The sequence below is a fragment of the Amblyraja radiata genome, chromosome 16 (genome assembly GCF_010909765.2).
Source record: "Amblyraja radiata isolate CabotCenter1 chromosome 16, sAmbRad1.1.pri, whole genome shotgun sequence".
Lineage (NCBI taxonomy): Eukaryota > Metazoa > Chordata > Chondrichthyes > Rajiformes > Rajidae > Amblyraja > Amblyraja radiata.
Genome location: NC_045971.1, coordinates 12,242,823 through 12,263,239, shown reverse-complemented (window position 1 = coordinate 12,263,239; position 20,417 = coordinate 12,242,823). Strand labels below are relative to the sequence as shown.

Here is a 20,417-nt window from a genome sequence, read left to right as displayed (position 1 = left end):
TCTGCAGCTTTTTGCTTTCTCTTCTCATCACCTCCCAGCCTCTGTCTCTACCTCCAGCCTCCCCTCCCTTTCACATAGCTGCTGCATCCCCTTCCTCATCTGGTCTCACCTATCACCCGCCAGCCCGATTCACTCGTCCCCCTCACTCTTGTATTGCTTAACACAGTGGACATGCTGACACAGTGAATCAGTAAGTGAATGATGGTCTTGGATCCTTGTTCCACGTACATGAGTTTGAGTCACTGGCTGCAGGGTTTTCTTCAACAGACTAAGAACCATTCTTAACTGCCAGTGCATTGTTTTCAATGTAGTTGAGAATTTTAATGAAACAAGATCACCAGTGCGTCATTGATTGAGAGTGCAGCACTTCTGTTATTTTTTGTATTATTACACAAACAAGAAATGGAATTTAGAAAGTTGAACTGTAACTTCTGAGTAAAATAAGATAGGGGGGATACATTTAAAAAACTCTTCCATCGAATGCTCAAGATGAACAAGCCTACCTCCAGAGCTTCCATCAACTGTTCTCCTGTGCTAATGTTCGGAATATGGACAGTAGTGCTGAAAACATCCATCATCTCCATCTCCTGGAGAACATCTTTACGACTGGTAGTCCCAATGATCAACAACTTGCGGCCCTGTAACCACACATGCAATGCAATATTAACCAGCAGGTAAGTTAGATGCAACACCACAATGATCCCTCAGGTAGCATGACCAACAAATCCTTTTAATCACTATCTGGACAATGATAAAAATCAAGTACTCTTGAGCAAACTGCACCATAGGTAGTTTGCAAACCTCTGGCTTTACAAGACTCTTGGCGACACTCCACTTCAACTTAGTTACAAGGAGTTTCAAATGTTGGAATCTTGTACTGTTCGGCTCCTCCATTTACCAATCCTTCAAGCTTTTTTTATTTTCTGGCATTCTGCTTTCATGAGGCTGTGTGAAGTATAGATGGAGTCGAGTCAATCCGTGGTGGTGGTGGTGGTTGCAAACAACGCGGGGTGGCCTCTTTGCATGACGGACTGAGCTGCAGTTGGCAAACTGAGCAGTTGGTAAACCAAGAAGATGCTTTCTGCGGTGCATCTGTAGAAATTGGTAAGTCATTGTAGAAACGTTCCTTTACCATCTGAGGAAGTAGAGGCTTGGTGTGCTTTCTCGGCCAGAGTCAATGTGGTTGGATGTAGACTAATTGGTGATAATATTCCCAATAGATCCAGTGTCATTTATATGCACATACTTACCTATACAGACATCGGTATCCATTACATAGTGCACACAGTCAAAATACATGGATCAGCATTCACATGTTCAAGCGAGAGCGATACAAATTCACATTCTAGAGACTTGAATACATAATCAATGTTCTCATTACAGCATAATATTGCACTACTAGAAGCGGAAGATATCAATTAAATAACACTCCGTCTCTCATCAGAGGTGAATTTAAAACATCTGGAAGAATTTTATGTATCATTCTGAACTATAATCACCTTACATAAAAAATATACTATTTATCCTGCTTTGTGCAAATTGTAACTGTTCTCACAAAGTGGTCAACGTTTTAAAAATACTAAAATGGCTCTAAAGCTGTTATCAGATGAATAATCAAAAGAGAAGTACACGATAATAAACTTGAAAGGTCATCAAATTAGAAAAGGAGGACTGATGATGCAATACTTTTCAACATAAGAAATGTGCCAAGTAATTAGACTTATTTTGGCCATTCGGACATTCCCTGAAATAATGCAAGTTACTTTTTTTTTAATACAAAGAGATAGAGCACAAATCGGTTTTAATAATAATAAACCTGTTAATTGCCATATGTGCAGGCAAAGGAACAATGAAATTCTGACGCAGCTTAACAGGCCTGAAAATGTAATAAGCAAAGACATTTTCAGAGTTTCTGAAACAGGCTGTGTTGCAACCAGTCAGTGTGATTACTACTGTACACGTGTAGAATTTCAATTTCAAAGCGTATTCATCGATATACTGAATCACCTCAATCTTCTAAGGAAGTAGAGGCATTGATGAGCGTTCCTTGAGATTGCATCAATGTACTGGGGCTAGGACATATCTTCAGAGATATATTTCCCCATGAACTTGAAGCTGTTGACTCTCTCCACCATCGTCCCATCGATGAAGCTAGCTTCGTGGATCCCCAGTTCCTTGCTTTTGCTAACGTTGAGAGAAAGATTATTATTCCGGCACCATTCAAACAGATTTTCAATCTCCCTCTTGAAAACTAACTACTCACTACACATTATTTATCTGATAACGGTGATATTGCCAGTTAATTTGAAAATGGTGCTGGAGCTATGTCCGGCTACACAGTTGTGCGTATAGCGCAATGGAGCAGGAGACTGAACTCACAGCTTTGAGGTGCTCTTGTGCTGATGGCTATTGAAAAGGAAGGGTCTTTGCCAATTCGTACTGATTGTGGTCTGCCAATGAGGCAGCCAAGGATCCAATTACAAATGGATAAACAGAGACCACAGTTCTCTTGTCTAAGGAAGGATCTCAAACCGAAATGTCACCTATTCCTTTTCTCCAGATATGCTTTCTGACCCGCTGAGTTACTCCAGCTTTTTGTGTCTATATACAGTTTGATAAGCTTTGAGGGAAGGGTGGTGTTGGACAACAGGCTACATACGGTGAACAACGACCTGACATACATGTTCTTATTGTCCAAGCAGTCCAGTGTAGAATGGAGAGCCAGTGAGATTGCATCCCTATTGATCTGTGGTGGCAATAGGTGAATTGTGGTGGGTCCAGGCCCTTACAAAAACAGGATATGATATGCGTCATAACCAACCTCAAAAGATTTGATCACCAAGGATGTTAGTGATGCCGGCCTTTAACTGGGATCCTTCCACCAAAGGAGATACTAAATGCAGATGCCAAGTTCTACTTTACCACAGCACCATTAACATATCTATTGAGGACACTCCAGCTCAGGCCAGATATATTAAAAAACACCAAGAAGAACTTTCACAAATAGAGAATGCAAATCATATTGGACGATGCATTTTATGCTCATATGCACAAAATAACAATTACGCCGGTAACAGCTTTTAGGAAAGGATTGTGGATTGCAACACAGGCGGGAGACAAGTCAATCTGGAAAGTCTGTATTCTGATTTCTGGGCTGCTACAGTTAAAATGGAAGAAACAAAAAGCAAAAGACACATCCACTGACATTGGACTTTAAAACCTACATTGAGCAAATTGCAAAAGAGCGTTAAGGCTCTGTTATCCTGTAGTAAACTCTCTATTTTATGGAGCGGATGCAAATAGGAGAGGGTAATTCATATTCACTCCACATTTGCTAAATCCACCCTATTTAATCGACATTGTCCGTCTATTCAAATTCAACTTGGGCCTTGACTCAAGTATGTTAGTCCAGAGAATAAACTGCAAAAAGAGCAGTACTGTATCTGTTTCTCCCCACCCCCAATGCAAACAGTTTGAGATTCTTTTACTGTGGTCTCAACTTCAATTACAGGATTAGCAGTGTTTCTCAATTCTCGCTACCTGTGGTGTGTTAAATACCCTGATGGCTCAGAGAAGCTAACTGATAGGGACTGTAGCACATTTCTTTCACTTTCCTCCTACTCCCCAATTCACCAGGATAACAACAACACTCCCTTTTATTAGAGTTGCTTCTTTAATACGAAACATGCAGATTCCAACAAATCACCATGTCCCGCCCATCCAAACACCCACCATAATTTAGGGGAAGATTCCGCAGGATAGCAGAAATACGTTGCAAGCATACAATTATAAAGTGTTTAAATGTACTTCAATAGAGCAACATCAAATACAGGGAATGTACACAAAAAAGCTGGAGAAACTCAGCGGGTGCAGCAGCATCTATGGAGCGAAGGAAATAGGCAACGTTTCGGGCCGAAACCCAACTTCAGACTGATCGGGGGTGGGGGGCTATAAACTATAAACACTATAAACCCACTGACTCCCATGGCTATCTGGACTACACTTCTTCCCACCCTGCTTCCTGTAAGGACTCCATCCCCTCCTCCCAATTCCTCCGTCTACGCCGCATCTGCTCCACGGATGAGGCGTTCCACACCAGGACATCTGAAATGTCCTCATTATTCAGGGAACGGGGGTTCCCCTCCTCCACCATAGATGAGGCTCGCACCAGGGTCTCTTCCATACCCCGCAACACTGCTCCCTCTCCCCATCCCCCCACTCGCAACAAGGGCAGAGTCCCCCTAGTCCTCACCTTTCACCCCACCAGCCGTCACATACAAAAAGTAATCCTCCGCCATTTCCGCCACCTCCAACGTGATCCCACCACTCGCCACATCTTCCCATCTCCCCCCATATCTGCCTTCCGCAAAGACTGCTCCCTCCATAACTCCTTTGTCAATTCTTCCCTTCCCTCTCGTACCACCCCCACCCCGGGCACTTTCCCTTGCAACCGCAAGAGATGCAACACTTGTCTCTTTACCTCCCCCCTCGACTCCGTTCAAGGACCCAAGCAGTCGTTCCAGGTGCGACAGAGGTTTACCTGCATCTCCTCCAACCTCATCTATTGCATCCGCTGCTCTAGATGTCAGCAGATCTATATCGGTGAGACCAAGCGGAGGTTGGGCGATCGTTTCGCCGAACACCTCCGCTCGGTCCGCAATAACCAAGCTGACCTCCCGGTGGCTCAGCACTTCAACTCCCCCTCCCACTCCGTCTCCGACCTCTCTGTCCTGGGTCTCCTCCATGGCCACAGCGAGCAGCACCGGAAATTGGAGGAACAGCACCTCATATTCCGCTTGGGGAGTCTGCATCCTGGGGGCATGAACATCGAATTCTCCCAATTTTGTTAGTCCTTGCTATCTCCTCCCCTTCCTCAGTCCCCCTGCTGTCTCCTCCCATCCCCCAGCCTTCGGGCTCCTCCTCCTTTTTCCTTTCTTGTCCCCGCCCCCCCCACCCCCGATCAGTCTGAAGAAGGGTTTCGGCCCGAAACGTTGCCTATTTCCTTCGCTCCATAGATGCTGTTGCACCCGCTGAGTTTCTCCAGCTTTTTTGTGTACCTTCGATTTTCCAGCATCTGCAGTTCTTTCTTAAACATCAAATACAGGGAATTAGGTCCATAATTGCTTTGCATTTGTGTGCGTATTAACTGTTGAACACAGGCTGCTAAAATGCTTTGCCTTCCTGTGTCGTGCAATCTACCCTCTTTGCTGTGCTCCCATCCATGCTATCTTGGCTGAGGTTTAAAAACCATGGCCATCTTTATGCAAAGCCTGTAAATTAGCCAGTGGCAACACCGGAACGAATATTTTGTAGTATCTTCTAATCCAGTGCAGGGACTGAATCAAAGCACAGGGTTTCCCCATAGAGGTAAAGAATTATTCAAGTGAGTCAGCAATGCAGTTGGTGTCCATAGTTGGTAAGAAATTAGCCATTGGGGAGATCCTCAAATAACTTCCAGACAACAGTTACTGGCAGCCTGTTGGCCTATGCTTCAATTCCAGATATGTGCACTTTGCAATTAATTGAAAAGTTACAGCTAGTTTAAAGTTGATGGGGGACATGGAGGGGTGGGTAGGAAGTAAAGAGGAAAAAAAAAAGTTGCCGAATGTGACAGTGCAGAATGCAGGCGGACCTTGTAATTCTTTGAACGCACGTGCACGTGTTAGCATGCGTCTGCAAGTTGCCTGGAGAATACAAATGGCGTCAACAGGTATGCAGGCAATTCTGCCTTTGGTTAATATCAAATGACTGTTGCAGTTTACACCAAGTTAACTGTTTGTAAAGAAAAAATAAATGACAAAAGTAAAATACCCAATAACTATAGAATATTTATTTATGAGAGATATTGAGATTTTGGCGGTAATGGTTTCGAACAATTTCCAAGGTCAACGCAGAATTCGACTACTCAAGTAGCTTGATAATCACTCAGGAATCCACAAGGTCCTAAAGCAAGATTCAGGATATTGCGAATGGACAGAGAACCAAGATAGTACCGAATTACCTGATCTCCATAACCACATAATATCACGACTGTTTATATGCATATCAGAACTTTTCCCCCTGAAGTGTGCACTTGGAGAGGACACAAAGGTGCAGAATTTTATGTAACTAATGAAAATCTTTTTTCTTTTTTTAAAAAAGTTTCATAGGATCATACACCACGGAAACAGACCCTTTGACCCTCCAAGTTTGCATTGATGATCAAAACACATATTTACATTAATATTGCACTAAACTCATTTTATTCTCAACAAATTCCCTTCAAATTTCCACAGAATTTATTGCTCACTTAGACATTAGGAACGGTTACAGTGGCAATTCCCGCACCAATCAGCACATCCCTGACATAAAGGAGGAAACAGGGAGAATGTGCAAACTGCACACAATCAGTAAATCTCAGTACAATGTCTGGGTATTTGGAGCTGTGAGGCAGCAGCTCTGCTGGATGTGCCATGGTGCTAAAAAAAAAAGCACTGTGCTAGCCCATGATGCCATTCCATGATCTCTTTAACAGCCAGATGACAGTCAGATAAAGATGCTTTGATCTTTTTAGAAAACTTCTGCTGCTCTTTCGCATAAAAGGTCCCCACCAAAAGCATACACAGCACATAAAAATTCAGGAGAGCTGGAATTAACGTGGAATAAGGAAACCCGTCTTTTAGTCTATTCCACAAAGACACTGATTTAAAAAAAAATCTTGTTTTTGCATGACTTGCTGAGTATTTCCAACACAAGCTTGTTCTCTCTGAGCCATGCCAACATCAGATTGTAATACCCTTTCCCCAAATCCAGAGGGGCTCACATGAAGAATGGCTGCTTAGTAAGAGTATTGCCATTGGTCATGGCGTCCCAGCAGGATCATTGCAGGAGAAGAAATTGGAGGAGAAATAACTAGCACCACCAAAGTTAAGCCAATTGCCAAAGCCTGGGGCAAGGCTGGTGCCGATTTGAATAATGCACTCCTAAGCATTAGCATTTCAATATCTAATATGTAGCTTCCAACAGCTTTCCCCGTTTCTCAGGAAATGTCAGTTTTCTTGTCCATTAAAAAAATGCAAACTAAACTGCTTCCCCCCACCCTCATAGGGTCATGCTATAGGTCACACTGCCTTGCTTATTCTTTTACATTCCTTTGATGTTGTTTTTGCGTCATTTGTCTGAAGGTCTGCCCCTGCCTGTCTTCACCAACACTCCTGACTTCAGCACACACACACAAAATGAAGAGAGGTTGTAACATCACAGACCACCTGTCAGTTAATGCAATCTAACATCTCAGACTCTGAAATGGCCCCGGGTATGTCTTCTGAGTAACACGAGGAAAGACAGAGTTTAGTCAGCTGAAATACAGCTGGTTACATTGAATATTTCCTTTCTACTCAGTTGAAACTTTCTGCCCAGTATTAAAAATCTGTTACGATAATAAAATGTTTTACCCTTGGGATGTTTCATCGAATGCCACGCAGGGTTTGAGTGCCCTGGTCAGGTTTGAAGGACACCCAAAGTTTTGGGTGGATGAATTTCCAAATGGAGAAAAAGGCAATTAGAAGATAAAATGAGCTTTCCATTAATTAGCCAACAGCATCCAGACTAAGTGCAGTGTGTGTAATCCAACTCTGCCATAAAGCAGCTCAAGAAAGGGAACTGACTGGATGGATCCTCAATTTCTCCACAAACAAAGGCTCATCTTACACTGACATTGATGTACCTCAGCATTAAACTCTGCCAATGTAGATGTAGTGCAAGTGATTTGAGTACAATACCTAAAACAAAATCCTGCCTATGTTAACTGTCCAGGTTCACATTAATTTGCATTTTGTCAATAACCTTGTGAATAAGCTGTGCTCTTGGGGCAAATTTCAATGTTTTTGTGAATATTTTTTCAAAGTAAATAATTGAATGTATCTTCTATATTTAGAAGTTTATAGATTCTAACTAGTTTATAAATTCTAACTAACATCCAGTGAGACACAGTCCCAAAGCACAGTGATGACGGCCATTTTGATCATTGGACATTCACTGAAAACATGCTGCTTTTAATCTATGGTGGCTGTGCTCAAGAATTCAGCAGCCCGAAGTTCAAATGAGCCTTGCGCAGTTGTAGGAATAGATTGAGGAAAAAAAAGGGAAAGATAAAATGTACTACTAGCATTATCTGAAGGAGGGGGCGAAAACAGGGATAGGAACAAATACAAATCTTTGACATAGGCCTACCGAGTCTGTGGCAACTAGCGATCACCCCGTACACTAGCACTATCCTACTCACTAGGGGCAACACAGGACGGTTTTCCAATGGGGTGGGTATGAGGAGGGAATGGTGGTGCTGTAATGGAGGGATCCCATCTAGGGATGAAGGCAAGTTATTTACTCATCAAGCAAACATCCAAGTCCTGCATTTTATGATCAAGATGTTCTAGGAGTGCCCAATGATAGGGTGTACACAAAAAAGCTGGAGAAACTCAGCGGGTGCAGCAGCATCTATGGAGCGAAGGAAATAGGCAACGTTTTGGGCCGAAGCCCTTCTTCCAATGATATATCAGCTCAACATGGCTCGATTTTCTTTGCTATCCTCCCAAGGATTGTTTCACGAGGAATTATCTTATCCCACGCAACCATGTTATCTGATATTATCCCATGCAACCCGACAACGGAGATCAGGCTGCAGTCCCAAAGATGACACTCCAGGAACTTCCAGTTTACTTTTAGCAATGATGTGAAATGACCATGAAAAGTGTGAATTTAACTGAATTTCACGGCAGTGCTTTCCCTAGGTCTTTAAAGTACATTATGTCAGCTATACGATGATAACAAATTAAAATACATATTCGCACAAAGCAAGTCCATGAGTCCTGCTGTCATTCACCTGCTCTCAATTGAAAATGATAATTTAACTGCTCTTTAATCCGTGGGACTCGACCAGAATTATTCATACCAACAGTATCATTCATACAGGAGGCCAAATTAATGGAGAATTTTCTACTCAATTTCTTGTCAATCTTATCCTAACCCTTCTATCACATTAAAGACCTGTACTTTCAGTAATCTGCCCATATTTGTAAGGACATTATTTTCCACATGGAAACAGTCAGCAGCGTTTTTTTTTATTTATTCAAAACGTAGCAAGAAAAAAAAGAGGCCTAATGCTTAAGTCCGACAGTTGGCAGATGAAATTTAATAATGAGAAATGTAGAATGTTTCATTTCCTTTGGAAGCACGACAAGAAGCTATATAGGTAAGGGGGCGCAATTTTGAATGGGGTACATGAACAGGAAGATTTGCGGGTATATGCATAGTCTCTTTCAAATGACTGGGCAGGTTGAGAATGTGGTACAGGATCCTGGACTTGATAGGACAATGAAATGGCTGTGAACCTTAAAACATTGGTTCAACCACAAATGGATTAGTGGGCCCAGCTTTGAGTGCCAGACTTTAAAAGAAATGTGAACGTTTCGCAGAGGGGGCTGAAGAGATTTCCAAATGGAAATGGAGGAATGATTTTATTTATGTAAATTTGCAGGGACTGTTCTCCTTGGAAAACAGAAGGTTGAAAGTTCCTTTAGAGATCTAAAATCATGAATGGTTTAGATTAGTCGGAAAGAAACTGCACCAATGGACAGAAGGGGAAGAACTAGTTGACATCAAATGAAGATGATTTGCCAAAGAACCAAAAGTAACACAAGGATATTTCATCCCCAAGATCCAGCCAATGGTTAAGGTCCAGAATGAGTTGACATTGAAGGTGGATATAAACACATCATCCAAAAGGGAGTGGAATAAATATCTGAAAATTAAGAATTTGCAGGGCTGAGGAGGTGGGGAGTAGGACAAGCTGAAATGAGTAAGTACAGAGTCAATGACTCCCGAGTCTCTAGCTTCAATACTCAAAAGCCATTTTATTAATATATGCATGAATATATTTGCTGTAACCATCCTGCAATTTTTCATTCAGGTTGACCTGTAATGAATCCTTATAAACTAATAGCAATGACATCTACAAAATGTTCAGAGGGCTAAATGTCTGCATATTATGTTTATAGGAATAAAATGGTTTTTGAGTATGAAAGCTAGAGTCTCACATGCAAAGATCCTTCAGATTTTGCTAATAGCCCAGGAAACTTACATCTTAGTTTAAACTGCCTTTGTTTCCCTGTTGGAGCTGTCATTTATCAAAAATTCCAAAAGTTATCCATTTGTTCATTGTGATTTTCATCCATGCCTAACCATCAAAAAAGGAGGAGCATTTTTAAAGTGTGCTAAATTCCTCCCGAGAAGATAATCTGTAGAATCCCTCCACATTGTGATCCCATTGTTTCCAATGAGAGAGAATGTAACCCAGCTTTAACAAGAGCAGTACTCAGAATGTGACAGCACATTTCAAAACCTCTAATTGACATCTAGCTGGATAAGGTTTCAGGAGACTATGCATTGGACTTCACATGCTCTCAACTGGATAGTAAAACATATTAGCTGACGGTAAGGGTACAAGCAGCCTGCCAGCTGTGTCTGTAGGCCTTATGCTCTTAAAGGTCCTGGACAAAAAGACCCAAAACAATGCTTTCATCCTGAAAAGTGAGGACACATTCGTCACCAGTATAATTTTCCAGACACAAAAGAAATATAGATCACCCAAATCAATCTTATATGTCACAAAACATGCCCCTGAAGGCATTGGAAAGTTGATACAATTTTTAATGTGTATGTTGTAACAGGAGGAGAAGCTGAATATTTAAGATATATATAGGAAAGAAATGCAGATACTGGTTTAAATCGAAGGCAGACACAAAATGCTGGAGTAACTCAGCGGGACAGGCAGCATCTCTGGAGAGAAGGAATGGGTGACGTTTTGGATCGAGACCCATCTCCAACATTTTATATATATGTGTGTGTGTGTGTGTGTGTGTGTGTGTGTGTGTGTGTGTGTGTGTGTGTGTGTGTGTGTGTGTGTGGAGAGCACATAATGAAACATGAAGAGCTGCTAGAACATGTATAATTTGTTTATTCAATTCTCTGCGAATGAATGTGCTCATGATTTCACATTTGCCATGTTTGCATGCACTGCTTGCCTTTTTCTGAAAGGAATGAGTCATATAGGCACATTAGTAAACTTCAGCCAATTCACAAGTTTGAGTTGAGCTGATCGTTGAGTCTTTCAAAATCGTGACATCCGAACAGACAGCAAAATGTTAGTGTACAAGGCAGTGGCGATTCCAACGCTCCTGAATGCATCAGAAACCTGGACAACATACCGACGCCATCTGAAAACACTTGAAAAGTTCCATCAACGATGTCTTCGAAGCAGCTTAAATATCACTTGGGAAGACAGAAGAACCGACAACAGCGTGCTGAATGAAGCGAAAACATCTAGCATCGAAGCCTTCGTCATCAAGAACCAACTAAGATTGGTTGGTCATGTTGTTCGGATGGAAGCGTCTACCAAAGCAAACCTTCTACTCCCAGCTTAAAGAAGGCAAACGTAAAAGAGGCAGACAAAAGAAGAGATTCAAAGACGACTTAAAAGCCAGCATGAAGAAATGTGAAATCGACATCGGCAATTGGGAAGCCAATGCCAAGGACAGGAAACTCTGGCGAACCATCATCCAAGAAGGAACAGTGACCTTCGAAGCCAAGAGGTGCGCAGAATTAGAAGAAAAGAGAAGAAAACGGAAAGAGAGGCAACAACAACCAAAGCCTGATCTGCCATCTGGAATTACCTGTCCTGAATGTTGAAGAACTTTCAAAGACAGGAATGGACTCTTAAGCCACCTGAGAGTCCATAAACACAACAGAACGTAGACCATCATCCCCGACCTCGAGGGATAGCCACGACGACGAAAGTGACACTTCCTAATTCAACAGAATCTTGTGTCATTTCTTCCATCTCAACTAGATCAAATTCTGGATCCAATGTAATTTTCTGATTGCATAACATTGATACTTTATTTTATTCCTTTTAGCTGGAATTTAAATGGTTTATGTACACACAAAAAAGTTTCTCTCTTTTCTTCCAGTTGTCGCTTTCTGCTCCATGTCACCCGTATGCATATTGCTATATTTCACCAATTTCTTACTGCATGATTTGCTTGGCTGTGTCAATTGATGAACTTTTATAATTTAAATTATTTCCCTCCGAAACCAGAGATATAATTTCATTTTATATCGACTGCCTTATTCCTCTTCCCCTTAAGGTTCACCTGAACTTCTCCCCTCACTGAGAGAATGTAACCAGTAGAGGAATGTGACATTACCCTTTCATAAGCAAATGTCTTGCTAAACTAATCTCTTGTCAAATTGAAATATAACACCCTTATCTTCAGTGCTATTTTGATAACTGTCAGCCATATAAGTTGATGCTAGACTACCTGGGTGAAATAAGATGCACAGTTAATTCAATTTTATTTCATAAAAAACTAAATAGAAAAAAGACGAACTTGAGGACTTATCAGAGACCAGTTCTTAGAAACATAGAAAAGAGGTGCAGGAGTAGGCCATTCGCCCCTTCGAGCCTGCACCACCATTCAATATGATCATGGCTGATCATCCAACTCAGTATCCTGTACCTGTCTTCTCTCCATACCCACTGATCCCTTTAGCCACAAGGGCCACATCTAACTCCCTCTTAAATATAGCCAATGAACTGGCCTCAACTACCTTCTGTGGCAGAGAATTCCACATTCACCATTCTCTGTGTGAAAAATGTTTTTCTCATCTCTGTCCTAAAAGATTTTCCCCTTATCCTTAAACGGTAAACCCTTGTTCTGGATTTCCCTAACATCGGGAACAATCTTCCTGCATCTAGCCTGTCCAACCCCTTAAGAATTTTGCAAGTTTCTATAAGATCCCCCCTCAATCTTCTAAATTCTAGCGAGTACAAGCCGAATCTATCCAGTCTTTCTTCAAATGAAAGTCCTGCCATCCCATCAGGACTCAGTCTGGTGAACCTTCTCTGTACTCCCTCTATGGCAAGAATGTCTTTCCTCAGATTAGGAGACCAAAACTGTACACAATACTCCAGGTGTGGTCTCACCAAGGCCCTGTACAACTGCAGTAGAACCTCCTATACTCAAATCCAAATTCTTCTGCAGGTTCTTCTAGTGTGCTGCTTTGTTACGCAGGAACCAATATACGTTTCCCCTTGACCCATTTCACCTTGAACCCTGATAGATTATCTGAAAGCCTAGGTAGAGTAGATGTGAAGAGGATGTTTCCAATAGTGGGAGAGCAGACCGTTCTGATGCAGGGTTTTGGACCTGAAACATCAACACATATTTTTCTTTCCACAGATAGGGCAGAGCGTCTCAAGTATTTTATGTTTTTGTTTCAGATTTTCAACATCTGTAGTTTTTGTTTAGACTTGTTTACGATTGGTGTTGCTGGATTACTCTGGCTTGTCTTCACTAGCATTCCATTTCATTCTAATTTATCTAATTCTTCCATTGTTTTTCCAATGCATTTCAAACAGGTCAACGCTTGCAGTATTCTGGTTTTGCACCTGGCTTGAAACAGATTTGAGTATGATAAATACATATGTAGATATCTTTGAACACTTGTACATACTTTCCCAATGTATGACTAAGCATAAATTTGAAACATCTGTATTTAACGTCCCTTACCAGTTTAGCCTCAGTTTTGAGCCAGTCTTTGCACATCAATATGTAGGAAGGAACTGCAGATGCCAGTTTATACAGAAGATAGACACAAAATGCTGGAGTAACTCAACGGGTCAGACAACATCTCTGGAGATAAGGGGTGACGTTTCAGGTTGGAACCCTTCTTCAGACACTTCTTCGCTTCTCCATTTATTGTCCATTAATATGGGCCAATTAGAATCACAGCTGCAAACATCTGTACAAGAAGGAACTGCAGATGCTGGAAAATCGAAGGTACACAAAAATGCTGGAGAAACTCAGCGGGTGCAGCAGCATCTATGGAGCGAAGGAAATAGGTAACGTTTCGGGCCGAAACCCTTCTTCAGACTGATAGGGGGTGGCGGGGAGAAGGAAGGAAAAAGGAGGAGGAGGAGCCCGAGGGCTGGGAGGAGACAGCTCGAGGGCTAAGGAAGGGGAGGAGACAGCGAGGGCTAACAAAATTGGTAGAATTCAATGTTCATGCCCTCAGGATGCAGGCTCCCCAAGCGGAATATGAGGTGCTGTTCCTCCAATTTCCGGTGTTGCTCACTCTGGCAATGGAGGAGACCCAGGACAGAGAGGTCGGATTGGGAATGGGAGGGGGAGTTGAAGTGCTGAGCCACCGGGAGGTCAGGTAGGTTCTTGCGGACCGAGCGGAGGTGTTCGGCGAAACAATCGCCCAAGATGTCAGCTGATCTACATCGGTGAGACTAAGTGGAGGTTGGGCGATCGTTTCGCCGAACACCTCCGCTCGGTCCGCAAGAACATACCTGACTCAGCACTTCAACTCCCCCTCCCATTCCCAATCCGACCTCTCTGTCATGGGTCTCCTCCATTGCCAGAGTGAGTAACACCGGAAATTGAAGGAACAGCACCTCATATTCCGCTTGGGGAGCCTGCATCCGGAGGGCATGAACATTGAATTCTCCCAATTTTGTTAGCCCTCGCTGTCTCCTCCCCTTCCTTAGCCCTCGAGCTGTCTCCTCCCATCCCCCAGCCCTCGAGCTCCTCCTCCTCCTTTTTCCTTCCTTCTCCCCGCTACCCCCTATCAGTCTGAAGAAGGGTTTCGGCCCGAAACGTTACCTATTTCCTTCGCTCCATAGATGCTGCTGCACCCGCTGAGTTTCTCCAGCATTTTTGTGTACCTGCAAACATCTGTAGTTTGATTTGTTGACTGCTGTGAACTCTAAACATTTCAACCATCCTTCAGTACTTCACCTGAATATATTTTCAGGTTCACCTTACCCTTCTTTCCAGTGCTTGGCTGAACATGCTTGGAAATCTTATTCTTGTCCACATAAAAAACAATCGGCTGCTGTTTCAATGATCATATCAAACATAACAAACGACCATTTAGCTGGAGTTTTGGCTTGAAGATATGGTTGTCTAGCATTATTGCTATTCTGTAAATGTTGCGCGAGCTGAATGTCCCATCACTCACTTTGACTTTTATAATGTGCAGATTTCCCCTTGGTGGCTTCGTGAAAGCTGTGAAAGCATCCCCTGTGTAATCACATTACTACAAGTGCTTTGATTTTCTACCAAGGCTTTTGACTTGGACACTAGGAATAAGTGCCTCTTTTCATCTAGTTAAAACATTCTGCCTTTTAAAATTCAAATAAAGTGCTGTATATTTTTCAATCCATTTTTAACAGCAACTCACACCAGTCACTCCAGCCTTCCCTCTCACTCTACGATGACATATTTGTCATTTCAATGCCCCTCCAAGAATATATCAATTTTGCATGGTATAACAAATGTGAAAATGTGTTTATTAACTTTGATTTAATTTGATTTAACTCCAGCCTCGCGGACAGCCTTGATTCACTGCTGTTTGCCAACTATTACAACAAGTCCAAGGCAGACCCCATCTCGCTGGCCCTACACTCATTTCTAGAGCATTTAGATAGCACCTATGCCCGACTCCTATTTATTGACTACAATTGTACCTCTAACACCATAATCCCAACCAATCTCATCTCCGAACATCTGGACCAAGTAGTCAGCAAACCTCTCTGCCACTGGGTCCTTGACTCCCTGACCACAATCAGCAAGGATGTGTGACAAATCATCCTGCGCGATAATTCTCAACAGCAGCAATCCACAAGGATGGATGCTCAGCCCCTCACTATGCTCCCTATACACTCATTCCCCAATTTGTAAGATGTGCCGGTGTTCCCTACTTTGCTACAGAACAATGCAAAGAGAGCTGCCACAACATGTGCAGCTGGTTTATTCAACCACACCTCACATTCGCTTCCATCATGACATAATGCTATAATTTGTGATTAAGATTTATATTTGAAGATAGATTAAAACAAAAAGTAAACCCCCTACATTAATCTATTCATTGCTACAATGAATCATGCTTCTGCATGACCAAAGGTAGCATTTGTAAATCCAAATAATTAACCATCTCATCACCCTGGAGGATTACTCGAACTTGTCAAGTGTGAATCTCTAAAACAAAATCAAGCACGAATCGGAGAAGAATAATTTTATAATCTTTAATAAATTTGTCAATAGAGAAGTTCACAAAATGTTTCCTTTAAATTTAAAATACAATCTATCCCTAAGAAAAATCCTTGATCAGCAGCAGGGGTTATTTTCTACAAGATGCTGTTTTTGAGAGGAAATATTACCTTTCCACTTGGATTTTCATCCCTAAAGAAACTGGACATAATCTCAGGCAGGGGCGGAAATCCCAGGGGAGCCAGGGGACACACGTCTTCTAATTACCGTCCATAGGGCCCACGGCTGAACCCGCCGAAGCCTCGGGTGTGTGAGTGTGAGTGTGTGCGAGTGTGCATGTAAAGCGCATGCGCGTGCGTCCACCAAGAAATTGTGCCCCCCTGTCCCCTCCATGTTTTGATAGCGATTTCCGTGTCTGATTATCAGGACATTCCGAAGTGCTTGAAAGCTAAAATGTTTTTAGCTTGTCTGAACTGTTATAAGATATCAAACATAACAACCACATTTTACTCAAATGCCCTGCAAACAATGAAGAAATTATGACCAGTCATCAGTGACATTAGTCAAACTTAAAATGCATTTAATACTGTTTTAGTTGCAAGGTCTTCACATACTTCTACATTGAACTGTATCTGTATTTTATCTCCAAGGTTGCTACACCTTCAGGTACACACAACATTATTTACCAAGAAAGAGGCAGTTGAGTTAATTATGGGTTTTCTGTAAGAACTTCTCATTAACCAGCCACTCCAAGGCATGTGCAAGGCTACCATTTATGGCTCTTTCTCCTTCAAAAGTTATCCTTTGGTTCTCGTGGGAAAGCTGTTTCAACTCTGTGGTGGTCCCCAAGATGAATCAGGTGTTTCAATCAGAATGTAGCTTTCAGTAATATGGCTGATTTGAACCTGAATGGACCTGCCAGGCACCTTGGTCCTGTTCCCATCTCTCTTTTCCAGCTTTCTCCTCCCAACGACTATCCGTTAGAGGAAGGGCCCTGACCCTAAACATTGCCTGTCCATTTCATCCACAGGATTTACCTGACCCACTGAGTTCATCCGGCACTTTGTTTTTTGCTCCTGATTACAAGACTTAGTCGGACTTATTACACGTTTGGCCTCAATTTGCCAAATATTTTCAACAATTTAAAGTATAAATAGTGCAATCAGAAGCTCATAGCAATGTTCTAAAGATTGAAAACTATGCCAACTCTCAATATTCTGTGTTTAAGACTGTACATTAATAACTCACAGGTCTTTATACACATGGCATCAGAACGCCATGCAGGCATTTTTCACCACAGCACCAGCATTGTGAAAGAGAAGTCTAATTAGTTCTACTCATCTGATCTTCATCCAAATATATTTCTATGCATTCCTTTTTTAAATTAATTCATCATCCTTTTCATAGCATATTCCAACACTTGTTATTGACTTTTCTCCCAGTGAATAAAATATTCTTCGAGCATGACAATCACAAATTTTATATATAATAAGAGGTTGAAACTATCCAATTTGAATGGAGGAAACATTATAAGGTGGGATGGCACAGTGGTGCAGCGGTAGAGCTGCTGCCTTACAGCGGCAGACACTTGGGCTGGATCCTGATTATGCGTGCTGTCTATATGGAGATTGTATGTTCTCCCTGTCACCGTGTGGGTTTTCTCTTCCCACACTGCAATGACTTCAGGTTTGTAGGTTAATTGGCTTTGATAAAATTGTAAATTGTCCCTAGTGTACAGGACAGTGCTAGTGCATGTGCTGATCACTGGTTGGCATGGTGGTCGCTGGTCAGTGGGCCGAAGGGCCTTGTTTCCGTGCTGTATCTCTAAATTCTAAAGATGGGAACACTTGTTGAAGTAGAAATATTCTGACCATTGGACAATGGTTGCACTAAATGTTGCGCCCTTTATCCTTTGCCTTGATTGTATTCATGTATAGCCTTTTCAAGTCTAGAGCGTTTTATAGTCATATGACTGAAGCAGAATACTCTGGTATTGTAGGGAAAAAGTTGCTCATGAACATTACAGTTTACAGGCCCCTATACCTTCTTTCCTATGGCAGGAGTAAAATTACACTAGCACGCAAACAAAAGCTTTTCACTGTACTTCTGTACACGTGACACTAATAAACTAAACTTAAGCTAAAACTAAAAAGTCATGTCATCAGGTTCCTGCAATTTTCAGAAATGCATCACAGCAAAGTTCCTGGCACTTCATTAGCAATTTTAGAAAAACTCTTGCAAATACTTCCTCATTGGTGACATATTACAGCACACTAGTTAGATAAAATGTACAGACTATTAGTAGGTCTTTCGCTTAATAGAGAAGGTTGATTTTCAATTCATTAAGTGAAGACATGGCTAAAACACAATATAACATTACATGGTGTTAAACAGAGATTGTGACCGACCTCTCAGGAGGATAAAAGAAGACATGATGGTGATGGATCAGCCTGGCAAAAACATATCCCTTAGTTAACCATGCTGGAACATCTTCTCTCGTCATTTTCATACTGTTACTCATATTTGTAACAGATAGCTGCTACTTTATGTACATTATGGAAAAATCACTGCTTAGTTAAAAGAGTTTGGAAATCCAGAGGTCCCAATAGATGTAAACCTTATAATTATTTATTTTAGAGACAAAATAGATTCTAAAGTTACCTCAACAATATGTTATACCTCCCTAGACACCAACAACAAGCAAGGGATTAACTAAACTACCCAAACAACATTACCTCAGGCAACCAACAACAAAAAAAAGTTTTTTTTCTCACCTATACAAATCCTTTGTGTTCTCTTAGACAAGCCACATTTGGCAACGCATTTAATAATGGAACAGCTAAGGAAAACTAATAAAGCTCTAATTGGGGTGTCCATATCCTATGGGAAGGTCAAGGAATGGGTGCCCTTTCATGGGTGTACTCTGTGTAATGGAATCAAAGCTTCAAGGAACAAATATGACATGTAGCCACTTCTAAGAAAAGGGGCCATATGCATTAATTTAAAAAATAATAATAATTGACTATGCACTTGTGAGTTTTATTGCACTGTTAGAGGTCAGCACCTACAAGGTCACTTCCAGTCAGGAAGAGGACAGTTAATAGCACAGGTTGGTCACACTTCCTAAACAGGAAACCAGAATGGTTCATGTGCATAAATACTTTCAGAAACTAAATAAAAGTAGAAACAGTGAAAGTTAAATTGTGCTAATCTTACAGTAATTTTAATGCTTCCTACCACATTCCACATCTGAGAGGTGGTATAATTAAATGACCTATGCAAGTTGTGGCTTATTAGCTCAACCCACGACTCTTCAAAGAACTAAACAGCTTGAATAATTCATTAGTCACCTGTTAGAGGTTACACCAAAAAGACCAGCACATGCCTGAACCTCAATAAATTAACACCCACCAAAACCCCACAGCAGAATTCTCTCTCCACAAGACAGCTATTAGGTTAACTGAAATTTTAAGAGATTGATGAGACATGTTGGATAATGGCAAGAGAGCAAATGGAGTAAATTTGGGTAAATGGAAGTTTAAAAAAAAATTGGTCAAATTACTAAAGCAAAGTACCAAAGATGCTAAAATGTAAAACAAGCTGGAAATACTTGAGGTCCAGCAGAATCTACATGGAGACAAAACAAAATAAAACATGGAGATAGAGAAAATGATTTCCTGTCAGTAGCTAGCAGGTCACTTCTGATCAACTTACTAAAGGAGTCTCTCGGGGGTTTAAGGATGATTTGCTTCAACTTCAGTTCTATGCGTTCTGATAGAGCCAGAGGCCAAATGTAGTACCCCAATACATCAAATACATACAGGGCAAGAGGTGCCTGGGCAGTTTAACAGATGGTGCACCCCTTCTGCCATTTATTAACTGGGTTTCTTTGGATTCCTATTACTTCTCAATGTCGTACTGAATTTGGGCGGCAGTGGTAGAGTTATTGCCTTACAGCGCCAAAGACACCGCTTCGATCCTGACCACTGGTGCTGTCTGTAAGGAGTTGGTATGCACTCCCAGTGACCGCGTGGATTTACTTTGGGTGCTCCAGTTTCATCCCACACTCCGAAAAGACGTACAGGTTTATAGGTTAATTGGCGTCGGTAAAATTGTCCCTTCTGTGTAGGATAGTGTTAGTGTACGGGGTGATCGATGGTTGGCACTGGATGTCTAAAGAATGCTCCTTCTCCATTATAATCAATCATGGTCCGAAACTCCCACATATTGGTGAAGATGTCATACTTCCAGGAGGCTTTCAAAAATTCCTTGAGAAACATCTGCCTACCTGGCAATCTTTTACCATAATAGAGCTTAGAATAG

General features: G+C 41.7%; 1 protein-coding gene across 1 annotated transcript in view; it reads right to left on the bottom strand.

Annotated features, from left to right (window-relative positions):
- Positions 1–20,417, bottom strand: part of nsf (N-ethylmaleimide sensitive factor, vesicle fusing ATPase) — a 178,612-nt gene that overhangs the window by 26,970 nt on the left and 131,225 nt on the right. Inside the window, exon 18 of the mRNA XM_033035096.1 lies at positions 504–638. Within this exon, the coding sequence (XP_032890987.1) occupies positions 504–638 (135 nt within the window). The remainder of the gene's footprint in view (positions 1–503; positions 639–20,417) is intronic.